Source organism: Ursus americanus, chromosome 24 (genome assembly GCF_024610735.1).
Source record: "Ursus americanus isolate L20-20 chromosome 24, mUrsAme1.1.p, whole genome shotgun sequence".
Taxonomy (NCBI): domain Eukaryota; kingdom Metazoa; phylum Chordata; class Mammalia; order Carnivora; family Ursidae; genus Ursus; species Ursus americanus.
This window is the reverse complement of record NC_142150.1, coordinates 1614523-1626670: the sequence shown is the minus strand read 5'-3', so window position 1 is coordinate 1626670 and position 12148 is coordinate 1614523. Positions and strand designations below refer to the sequence as shown.

Genomic DNA, 12148 nt, shown 5'->3' with positions numbered 1-12148 from the left:
TTTACCTGGCATAGGTATGTGTCATACGCCCACAGGCTTCATACAGATGGCTGAGGGGACATTGGCAAGTGTCCCAAGCCTGCCTCTTCTGTCCCTAACCTGCTTCTGCTTCCTCTGGTCTCTGTCTCACTCCAGGCTCCCAGCGCCATCTCTCACTTACATCATGTTAGGAGCATGGGGGGTACCATCCAGTGGGCCGGTCATCTCTGTCCAATTTCTCTGATCTCTGACACTGACTATTACCTGTCTCTCAGAATGAATTCCAAAGTCCTGACCCATCATCCTATGTCCTGGCAAGACCTACCTTTTGCCCCCATAAAAGAGAGATTCAAATGACCCACCAGACTCCCCTTGCTAGGTGCAATGCCAATTACCATGTATCGTGTACTTTTCTGAGACATATGCTGGCCTAAGTGCTGTATATACGTAATTTTACGTAATCCTCTCAGATCCTGGGTTGGTATTAGTACACGTGCATTACAAATGGGGGAATCAAGGCTGGAGAGGTTGAGTGCTTGCTTGTGACCATGTAGCCAGTGAATGGTGGAGCAGGGCTTTATTTGAATCCATGTCTGTGTGGAGTCCAAAGCTTGTGCTCTTCTGGGTAATAATGCCCCCTTCATTTTCTTAGAAAGCTCCAGGGAAACCATGAGCTCGTGACCTGGCTTGGGGCTGCCCCTACCTATAAATCTACCAGGGGTCCAGTGGACAGTGTCCAGAGTGCATGGGTGACTGCTCTGTGCCACGGATTCCCTGTTCTGGTAGGCACAGTCTGGGGGCCGCAGAAGGCAGTCTGGTTGGTGGTCCTTGAATCCAGACGGATGGCACTTGGCGGGGCCAGGCCACTCACAGCAGACTAGACAATGGAGAGGGAGGTGGGCTGGCAAGAACTGTAAAGGGGACCAGAACCCCGGCTAGGGGACCTGGGCATGGAACAGGCTCAGGACTGGCAGGGAGTGGGGGTGCAATCTTGGGAAAGACAAGCAGAAGCCCAGTTTGAGGGCTCGGGCTAGCATCTCTGGTGGGGAAAGGAGGGAGTTCTGACTTGAAGCAATGGGGCCTTGGGACCACATCCATAGGCCTCTTGGTAGACCCTATAGGATGTATTTCTATATCCCTTGTGCCTAGTGGCTGTGGATGAATGGATGGACGAATGGATGATGGATGGATGGATGGATGAGTTTGAGGAAGCATGAGGATTACAGTCTATCCTCCCCACAGCCCCTGAATATGGGGATAAGGTTGCTTTACCCAGCGTGATGGTATGGAAGGGAAAGGGGTTGTCATGGCATTTGCAGGGGTGCACTCTGACCCACTGTCTCCTTGTCCCTTCTTTCTCCAGAGGCTCCCGCCAAGCCCGAGGAGGCAGAGGCTGAGCCCTTCACAGACTCCTCTCTGTTTGCACACTGGGGCCAGGAGCTCAGCCCTGAAGGCCGGCGCATGGCCCTGAAGCAGTTCCAGTACTACGGCTACAACGCCTACCTCAGTGACCGCCTGCCCCTCAACCGGCCCCTGCCTGACCTCAGACCCAGTGGGTGAGCAGAGTCAGTGGCTGGGCCCTTGTTGACCTGCCTGTGGGGTGATGGGGTCACCACGGTGCCGGGAACAGTCAGGACAGGGCTTTCGGACTGCTGGGTCCCTCTCCTGCTTCAGCCAGGGTCGGTGCTCTCAGCCTTTATGGGGCAAGTCGCTCTCCTCCTCCTCCCAGAGCCTCAGTTTCTCCATCTGCTAAGCAGGGGAAAGGCTTCTTCCATGAGAGACGTTGAGGATTAATAACCTAATTTTTTCCTTACAGCCTCTAGAATCATCTGGCGTTCCTGTTAATAAGTCTTTTTAACCCAATTAGTTGCATTTTTATGAACAATTATTTTTTTTCTATAAATTAGTATTTAAAGTATATCCATCTTCCAGGGCTAACAAGTCATTACACCCGACACAGAAGTCTGTCTTGACTTCTCTCTTTGTTACAGAAGATGTTCCTTTAAGGTTCAGTTAGAATTTTTATTACTCCTAATTATTAAAAGTGCGGGCACGTACCGCAGCTGAGAAAATCTCATTAACTTTTGTGAGCTCCCCACATACCTTCTTTCCCCCTCTTTCTCCTTATTTTTAAATTTTTCTTAAAGCTGCAAACTACAGTGAGCTTATATTTGGAGGAAAGATATGAAGATCTTTTTCAGGAAAGATCTTGCTGAAAGAGGCTATGTTCTTTCAGGGAGGAAAGTTCAGGTCAGTTCCATAAACATTTGTTGAGCACCTGTTGTATACTGTATAACTGAGTATGGTTTTCCCTGTCCCAGGAGAGCTTGGTTGGACTCTAGGGATGAAAGAGTCCTGAGGATCTACAAGGGCTAGAAGACATTTAAAGGATATTTACTGAGCACTTATTATGTGCCGGCATAGTCTAGGCACAGGGATAGAGCAGTGAACAAAACAGACAGGAATCCTTGCCCTCACAGAGCTTACATTCTAGACAGGCAGGGACACATAATAAAGAAAACAAAAAAGTTAAATATGGAGCATGTTAGATGGGAGCAAATGCTATGAAGAAATAGAAAGTTAGAGGGGGAAACAGGGCTTCCCGGAATAGGAGGAGGGGTTGAATTTTTAGTGAGGTGGTCAGAAAAGGCCTCACTAAGAAGGTGACATTTGAGCAAACATACGGAAGAGATGAGAAAACAAGCCGTGTGGATATCTGGGGGGAAACTTTCTAGGTAGAGGGACCAGCAAGTGCAAAGGTCCTGAGGTAGAAGTGTGCTTGGCATGTTTGAAAAAGGAGGCCCATGTGGCTGGAACAGAGTGAGCAAGAAGGCAGCAGTTGGAGATGAGGTCAGAGGGGCCACAGGAAGCAGATCAAGTAGGGGCAGTGGTTCTCACACTTGGGTGCACATTCAACTCATAGGGAGCGTTAGAATAATCTTGATGCCAGGGCCACACCCTAGACCAAGTAGATAGGAGTTTCCAGGGGTGGCCCTCTGTATCCGTTTGGAGCTCTCAGGTGACTCCAGTGTGCAGCCCAGGTTGAGAATCATAGGCAAAGGGCTTTGTAGGCTGCTGCACAGGCTGTGGCTTGCACCTGTGAGGTGGGGACCCAAGGCAAGTGCTTGAGCAGACTGATTGTCATTTTCAAAGGCCCCCATGGCTGCTGTGTTGAGAACAGACTGGAAGGGCCTGGGAGGCAGCAGGGCGACCAGTTAGGAGGCTTCTGCCTATCCTGCGGAGACACGGTGGTAGCTCGCACCATGCTAGCAGTGGGCAGGTATCGGGATGGGTTTGGCTTCTGGGAGTATCCTGAAGGTGACTTTATCTCAGTGCCACAGGGTCTCCGCCCCCTAGGAGTGCTGCAGGGACCATGCCTGGGGCTGCAGAGAAGCAGGTCTGATGTGGGCAGAACCTAGAGGCTCCGGAAAAAGGGTCCTCAAGAGGAGTTGGGGCCCCAGAAGTCCTGCAGGGGCCTTGGCCTTGGCCTTGGCCTGCACAGGAGCTGCAGACTTTGCAGCCAGCTCTGACATAAAGCTCAGGCCTAGCTCAATGCATATTTGTTCCAAATTAAAGGGGAAATAAGAAGGAAGCTATGGAAAGGGTGGATCTTACAGACTGCAACACGGCTCTGATAATGGCTGGTATTTACACAGGGCTTGACGTGTTGAGAACGCCCTTCCCATCTGGACCACACCAACCTCCAGCAGAGGTAGGGAAGGAACTGGCACATTCTCCCCATTCAGAGTCCAGAAAACTGAGGAACAGAAAGAAGGAGGGTTGTGTCTGAGATCACACAGCTGGATAAGTAGCTGAGCTGAGACTTGACCCCGTGTGTCCAGATGCCAAATCCTGGCCTTTGATGGTAACCCACAGCTGTCTTGTTAGGGGCCAACTGATGCCGGAGCCCCTTAACCTGTCATCGAGAGATGTGCCCTGTCGCTGTTCCTTCCTACTTCCGTGGGAGAGAAACAGGAAGGTGAAGGGTGGAGGGGACAGAAGGGCAGGCCTCCCTCGCAAGCACGCTCTGGAGGCAGCATGGTTCGGCGGGCAGTCCAGCCTGGGCTTCCTGAGTTTGTGGAGAAAGGGTCTCTGCAGGACTCCAGGTGGGCAGAATTCTGAGCAATTATCGTAACAGGACGACCTTCCCTCTGCCCAGAGCTACAGTTTATGGGGCTTTCCACGTCTCCCCTGTGGGGCAAGGTGACTTTTCATAGAAGAAGAAACGGAACCTCTGATACAAGGCAGAGCTGAGCCCTCTCGGGGAGTCTCCACCCGTGCTCTCCGCGGTGGCCGTAAGGGTGCAGTTTCTCTTTGCACACGTACTAGGAAAGCTCCGACCAGCTCTCCTTCAGATCCCATGCCAGACGCACACCCAACATCGGGGAGCTGTTGGTGAACCACTCAAAACAACGGTGTGCTTAGCTAAAACAGGGCCTCTCTTTGTCTCTTAATTTCCCTAAAAACATTCCTGCCTTGTAACAAGGTCATTGCTTCTTAGCTTATCCTGTTTAACTCATTTTGGAAACGTTTTCTTCAATGTCTTTACTATCACCCTATTCCAAAGTACACTGGCAGACATTTATACAGCATGAGCCATGTTTGCAGGGATGCATTTGGTACTTTATTTCTGTTAACTATTTGACTCCTCGCAGGAACCCTCTGGAGTAGGGACTCATCTGGGAAACACACGCTGTTCTTTATTCTCCTACTCACAATCCTTCTGACACCAGCTGTGTGGGGGTTTCCCATACCAGCCAATTCTGTGACACTAGCTGGGTGCCCTACAATTCAGTTCAGTTCTAGCACTATCTACCCGGGTTAGCGTCAGTCCCGCCGGTTACGGGCTCAGTCCCACGACCCCGCCCCCACTTCAGAGGCGAGTCACCCGGCTCAGGTTGTCACCTGTGCTTCTGACCGACAGGCTATAAAGTGAGGCCCCCACCACCTGTCCTGGAGGTCAGTAATTTGCTAACAGTGGCACAGAACTCAGGAAAATATACTTAGTAGTTGACTATGAAGGATGTAATGCAGGATAGAGTTGAACAGTCTGAGAAGATATATATAGGGTGAGACCTGGGAGGGTCCCAGGCACAGAAGCCTCTGTCCCCATGGACCCGAGGTATATTGTCCTCCTGGTACGCGGATCTGTTCAGCAACCTGGAAGCTCTCTGAACCCCATACCTTCAGGATCTGTGTGGAGGCTTCATCATGAAGGCACGATGGATTATTAACTCACTTTCCAGCCCCTCTCCTCTCTCCAGAGGATTGAGTGGGGAGGTGAGGCTGAAAGTTCCAAACTTCTCATCATGGCTTGGTCTTTCTGGTGAGCAGCTCTCTTTCAGGACCCACCAAAAATCACTTCATTAGATCAAAAGATGCTCCCATCACCCAGGAAATTACAAGGGACTGTGTTCTGTGTCAGACACTCCTTTCATTCAGGAATGACAAGAGTTTTAGGATTTCCATGTCAGGAACTGGGGTCAAAGACCAAATATTAGCAGAAACCAGGGGCAGAGACCAATATATATATTTCTTATTATTTGACAGTATTCTTATTCATTCCCATTTTACCAAAGAGGAAACTGAGACATGGAAAGACTATAACATCTACTCAAGGCCACTAGTGGCAGAGCCACAGTTTGAACCCAGGTCGTCTGGCAATAGAATTTGTGTTTGTAACTGCCACCATGCTTACTGCCTTGAAGTGTCAATTTGTGACACTGTCATGGGGATGGGGACTGCTTTAACAGTACGTAGCACTGGGCCGATCAGTTCGTCTGAGTCAGGAGAGTCTTCTCTAAGTGCTGGAAAAATTGTGGTGGTGAACATAAAACCCATGATCAAGGCAGAGAATGATGCCTTTGCTACAGGTAATGTGGGGATATGAGGCAAGGTGGGTGCGGGTGGGTAGTGTCTGGAGAGGAAGCACTGTGCTAAGGACAGTCTCCAGAAGAGTCAGGCCAGGTGACTCTTGCTTCCTTCTCAGTGCCCTTGGGGACTTCTGCCCCTGGAGGTGTCCTTGGACTTTGCACTTTGCTCTTTGTATTCTTGGGTCGGCTCTTCCAAGTTCTAACCCTGACGTTATGCTTGGCTTCATTCCTGGACTGGAATATAGGTGTTCCAAATCCCGCTCCACCCTGTCTTCCATCATCTCTGGCTGGTCCCTTATTTTGTCTCCTTTCTTGGTGCTGAAAGATGCGATCTGACCCACTTTTGTCATCTGGCTGAAAGGACCATCCTATACTCAGGGCTTTATACACAGCAGAAGACATAACCAGAAGGGAAAAAGTCCATCCAGCTGGTTGCTAGGCTTTATTAATTTATTCATCCCACAAACATGTATTGAGCTCCAAGTGTGTGCCAGGCACCTAGTAAAGCACCAGACAGAGAAAGCTCAAGGAGCTTACGCCATAGTAGGAATCCAGATGGAAGATGGTGGGAGAGCAGGGCAGGGGATCTGAAAGCTTGCTAACCATCTCCTAGCCTCCTTGGAGGGGGGCCATTCTTGCAAGTTTGGAGTAAGTCAGGGGCTGGACTTGGATGGCCCATGGAAGCCCTATTCTGTGGCCTCTGTGGCAGGGAGGCAGGACCCGGAGAGGCATCTGCAAGGAGCCTCCTTTTACCAATTTTGATGGCCCTCCCCTGGGGAAGGGAGGACATGGGAACCGGAAGTGTGACAGTTTTATTAGCCTTATCTGGGCTCCTTGGTCTGTCCAGAGAAAGGACAGATTTCCTCTGGGCTCCAGGACAATTGGCTTTGAGGGAAATCAAAATGCCATTCATTCTCCCTTCATGGTTATAACAAGCACCATCCAGATGAGAAGACCCAGAAGAGACAGGACATTGGTATCTTCCTCTGGTGACCCTCCTGAACCTCACCCCAGGAGGGGCCTTTGACAGATCTGGGCGGGGGTTGCCTTCTTGCTTTCTAGGTTGGAAAGACACCCAGGCCTCAGGATCAAAGGGGAGAAAAGCTGCATCTCAAGCTGGCTGGACTTGGCCCCATCCCTCCCATCCCCAGATGCAAGCTGCAGACATTCCTGTGGCTTTCTCTGTGTCCTTGAGCACACAGAGCGTCCTGCCATCCGTCCTCCTGCTCCTTATACCCTACCAGGGCCCAAAAGAGAAGAGAAAAACAAGTGTTATTGGGGTGTGGACTACATTTGTCAAAACTCATCAAATTCACTTAAGATCTGTGAGTTTTACTGCCTGTAGATGAAGCATCAATGTTCTGAAAAAATGAGAGTGTAAGAAAGAGATCAGGGAAGTCTCTGCCTGCGGGACGGAGAGAGAGGATGCAGGCAGCAGCTTTGGGGGGGCGCTGCGGAGATGGGTTGTGATTGTGGGGGAGGAGGCTCATGGGGGCTCGAAGCCACTCAGCAGCTCAGGGCAGGAAGGTAGGGGCAGGCACCCACCCAGCCACAGCAAGTCGGGCAGGTGGCACATGGAAGCCCATAGTTCCACAACAACAGGTGCGCCCCATTCTTTTCTGCAGGCACTGGTTGTCATTTCCGAACAGCAGCTGCGGAAAGTATGAGGGACGAGTGCCTGATCTAATGGGCATTTGGGTGTGGGTAGGAGAAAGGGAGCTCCGGGTGTCAAGCTTCGAGGCTTAAAGTTGCCATGGCAACTCCGTGGCCTACCTCCAAGGTAGTTCTGGGCAGAGCCTTCGGCAGGTACTATTCCTGCCTCTCCTTGGGAGATCTCAGAGGCTCCTGAGTGTGTCAGTGATGATGTCGCCTTTCTTTCCGGCGTCCCCTGAGGCCCTTGTCCCTCCCTCCCAGGGGTAGGGTGTGGACTGGCTTTTGGGTTGACTAGGGGGCTCAAGTTTGAGAACAAGGCATGAGGGGATAACTAAAGGGGGGTTAGACTGTTTTCTGCAGGAGGGAGGAACTGGGATACACACACACACACACACACACACACCAGCCCTATTCCTGAACTGGAGAGATCCTGTGTGAACATCCAAGTAGAAAGATCTGGAATGGGATTATAGCAGGGAGAGAATGCAGCATGGAGCCAGGGGCTCGGTCCCCCTGGGAGCAGGCTAGAGTCCATCCAAGGTGACTGTGGGTGTTTGCGGCCACTGCTAGGGTGTGGCCACAGGTTTGCATGTACAAATTGGAGGGCTGTAGGGTCCTCATGGTGCAGACTGCAGACACATATCTGAGATCTCTGGACTTTGGGAGCCAGCAGGGCTGGCTGGGTGCATAGAGTAGGTCACCCGAGGGCACCCATGTTCTAATCCCTGGAACCTATGGCTACGGTCTGGTACATGGCAAAGGAGAGTGAAGGTTGCAGACGGAATTAAGGTCATTCATCGGCTGCTTTTAAAATAAAGAGATTATCCTGGATTATCTGGGTGGACCCAATGTAATCACAGGGCACTTAAAAGTGGAAGAGAGAGGCAAAAGAGTCAGGGCCAGGGGAATGGCAGTGTGACAAGGACTCCACCAGCCATCGCTGGCCTTGGAGACAGAAAAGAGCCATTAGCCAAGGCATGTGGGCAAGCTTTAGATACTGGGAAAAGGCAGGAAAGCAGATGACCACCGCGAGCCTCAAGAAAGGAACATAGTCCTGCCAACACTGTGATTTTAGCCCCGTGAGACCCGTGTCAGACTTCTGACCCCCAGAACTGTAAGAGAAGAAATGTGTGCTGTTCTAAGCCAGCAAGTGTGTAGTGCGTTCTTGCAGCAGCAATACTAGTATTAGGAAACGCGTACAGGGCGCAGCCTGTCGCACAGGGTGCCAAGAAGCCCGGAGACGCTCTGAGCTTGCGTTAATGCTCTGCTGTCACTGTGGTAAAACTCAGAATAATCTGTGAATACCACCATCTTTTCCCTCTGCCCTGGGCCCCACAAATTATGTAGCTGGTCCTGGGGGACAAGGGGGATGGCTCCAGGGGGAGCAGCTGGGATCATGATTGCTGGGCCCTGTGGGAGCTGCTACCCAGGGGCTAATGATTTCTACTAAGAGCCACCACTTGCTGGCTTACTGTGTGCCCGGTGCTGGGCAGACTGCTTAATGTGTATTTTCTAATGTCACTTTATCTTTACGTCTCTTGGAGGTAGTTATTATTATTTCTATTTTATATGGGAGAATACTGAATATTTGTCAAGTGAAGAAGCCTACCCAAGTTCCCACAGGTGTTAGTAGCAGAGCCAGTATTTTTAGCTGGGTCTTGCATCTTTAGGACACTGCCGCGACACCCTTGCCCTCCCTGGCCCGGGTGACTTTTTCTGGTTTGGGATCGTGGCTCTGTGGAGGTGACCCAGAGATCTGTGGAAGATGTGTCCACCCTGAGGGCAGACTCCAAACAAAGGGGAAACACCCTTAATAGTGATTCTGCAATTGCATTGAAAATGTCAACCATACACAGCAGGGTGGAAGGGTCACACTCCTTCACTAAAGCACTCTGGGAAAACAGTTCTGATTCTTAATGTTAAGCTCTTTATGGGCCAATAGTATCATGCGGGCTGTTCTTAAAGATAATATAATCTTGATCTATATTAATAGAAATATAATGTCTTTAGAAGGGGAGGTGATAGTTTTGTCTATTTTGCCACTCAGATGCCAAGTGCAGAATTGGATTTTAAGGGATATGGAGGAAGGAGTATGTTCAGAGGAGAAGGAGCCAAGAGAGAAGCTGGGGGACATGACAAGCAGATGCAGTTTCTGCTCCGATTATAGAGTACTATTACAAGCTGGTTGATCTGCAGAAAGTTCCCCAGCCTCTCTATGCCTTGATTTTCCTAAGCACAAATTAGAGATGGTAAGATTTAGAACACTGCCTGACACGTAGTAACTGCTATTTAATTTTTTGTTACTTGTATCATCTGGGTCTTTGATCTGTAAAAGAGGTGGCTTAGGGGGACATGACCATGACTTTAAGTACTGGGAGGACTGCTGTGCGGACAAGGAGCCACATGGGACAGGCCATGGGCCCCGGCGCTAGGTGAGAGGAGCTCCAGGCAGGTCAGAAAGAATGATTTCTCCCCAGACCCAGAGGTCTGGGCATCCGAGACCAGAGCCAGGTCTGATGGAGAGCAAAGATGCCCCATCCTCCTTTTTCTGACCTAAGGGGTGCACCTTCCCCCACTTTCTCTTTGCCACGGGCCTGACCTGCGGCCCAACAAACTCGACACATGGAGATGCTCAGTTCCTGACGTGCCTTCTCCACCAGAGCCAGCTGACTTGTTCCCTGGGCCGCTGTCCATGTAGCTCTAGGGATTCCATTTCCTCTGGATTTCTAGTAAGATGTTTTAGGAACAAATGGTTTCCCTGCTTCCTGTTGGTTTTCATTTCAAATGACTCTTTTCCCTCTTGTCCTACTTATAATTGACATTTGATATAGCAGATCCTTTCTCTAAATTGATACAAGCACCCGAAAGATGTTTGTAGAAGCTCTGCCTCTGGATGAAAGCTGGACACTTTGATGATCGCATCCTGCTGAGTAGTTGACCTGTCCGTGGTTTCCGATCACACGGGCCTGTTTCTCTCACCTTACAGACGGTTAAAGCTCCCAGTTCTTCGATGTCGGCTGTCTCTTCTATAGCTGAGCCAGATGCGGCGTCTTGCCAGGTCCCCGAAGCCTCTGGATATCGCCACCCAGGCTCCATCTACCCCTCTGGCTTATCGGAGGATAAGAGAAACTGGATAACATGACAAACAGATAAAGCTTCTGCTTAGATTATAGAACAATGTTTAAAACTTGGGTTGCAAGGCCAGGTCTCTCACTTACACACTGGTTGACCCCCTGCAAGTTACCCAGCCCCTCTGTACCTTTCTTGTAAGATGATCCATTTGTGTTGTTTTCAGGCACCAAGTTTATAGTGATTTTTTACAGCGACTGTATTCGCGTTAGGAAATCATTCAGGGTACTGTCAGCGAGTTGCTGTTCAGCTCAGTGATTCCTGCTGTCAGATCATGCTGGAATTCCCACCCACAGGCCTTTCACGGGCCTCAATTAGTTCTTCTGTTCATCATTCAAGTATTTATTCATTTGTTCACTCAGCTGCACACCCGGGGGCTTCTGGGTTTCTACTCTGTGCTGACCTTGGTACGAGGGACTGGTGATACCTGGTGAGTAAAGCGGGTGTGGTCTGGACCTCGTGTAGTTTATAGGCTCGAGGAGACGCTGGTGTTTGTTAAATAATCACATAAAAACATGCTGCGATGGCATGTGAGCGGCATGAAAGTAAGGCCAAGGGGGCTGTGAGAGTCTGACAGGGATCGGCTTCCAGCCTGGGATCACAGCGGGCTCTCCTTCCTGGGGCTTGTGTGCGCTCTCAGAGCCAGGCGCTGCGCTCTCTCAGCAACCGCACGCAGGCGGGGTTCTTTGTGGGCTGATGCTCACGCCCAGTTACGTCATCACACAATCAGAAGCCGGGTGTTCAGGTGTGGAGGAGGGCGGCATAGTTCAGGACATCCCGGAGAGGCTCGCGGCTGCATTCTCCTGACTTACGTGTTAGAGCGCGGTCTCTAGTGGTGACTGTCAGCATCTCCAGCTCCCTGACCTGTCCTGTTCCAACCCCATCATTCTTACTGCCCCAGACTCCCCTCCTGCCTTCTGGGGTATCTCCTTTTCAACCTTCACACAAGACAGGGCTGGGTCGGGTCGCTGGCCCTTCTTCAGGATTGCCAGATCTGGCTACACACAGCTCGTGGGCCAGGCTGCCCTGTACGCTGATGGCCAGGCTGTTGGTAGCTATGTGGAGCTCAGGAATCGGTCTGTGGTCCCATCAGTGGTGGGCCGAATGAGGAAGCCATGGGACAGAAGACCCAGACCCCTTTATACGAGGAGTCACTGGGATTGTTTATCCCAATGGGAACAAGCACCAGGAAGAGTTTTAAGCTTCCGGTGCTCAGCTGTGCTTTCTCGTCTTTGCACACATCACAGACATATGACATCCTCTCCACCTTTCAGCCCAGAGTGACTTCTGTTTTGCCCCCCACCCCACCAGGTCTCTGGCTTGTCACAACACCATTGTTTTGCCGGCCTCATCTCTGGGTGAGAGTGGGAAGGATGATACAGACTCGAGTTTAGCAGGGATTACGAGTACAGGCTTTGGAGACAAATGAGACCAGGTTTAAGCCTTAGAAAATAACTTACTGTCTTAGCCCTGTTTCCCTCATTTGTAAAATGGGGATAATGGTGTTTGCCATA

The 12148-nt window shown here is 50.7% G+C and overlaps 1 protein-coding gene across 2 annotated transcripts in view; it reads left to right on the top strand.

The window, feature by feature from the left end:
* GALNT18 (polypeptide N-acetylgalactosaminyltransferase 18) overlaps positions 1-12148 on the top strand; it is a 340291-nt gene that overhangs the window by 171108 nt on the left and 157035 nt on the right. Inside the window, exon 2 of one of the 2 annotated variants that reach the window (XM_045796495.2) lies at positions 1343-1535. The exons of the other annotated variant lie outside the window; for it this stretch is intronic. Coding sequence (XP_045652451.1) covers positions 1343-1535 — 193 coding nt within the window. The remainder of the gene's footprint in view (positions 1-1342; positions 1536-12148) is intronic. 2 annotated transcript variants of the gene reach the window in all.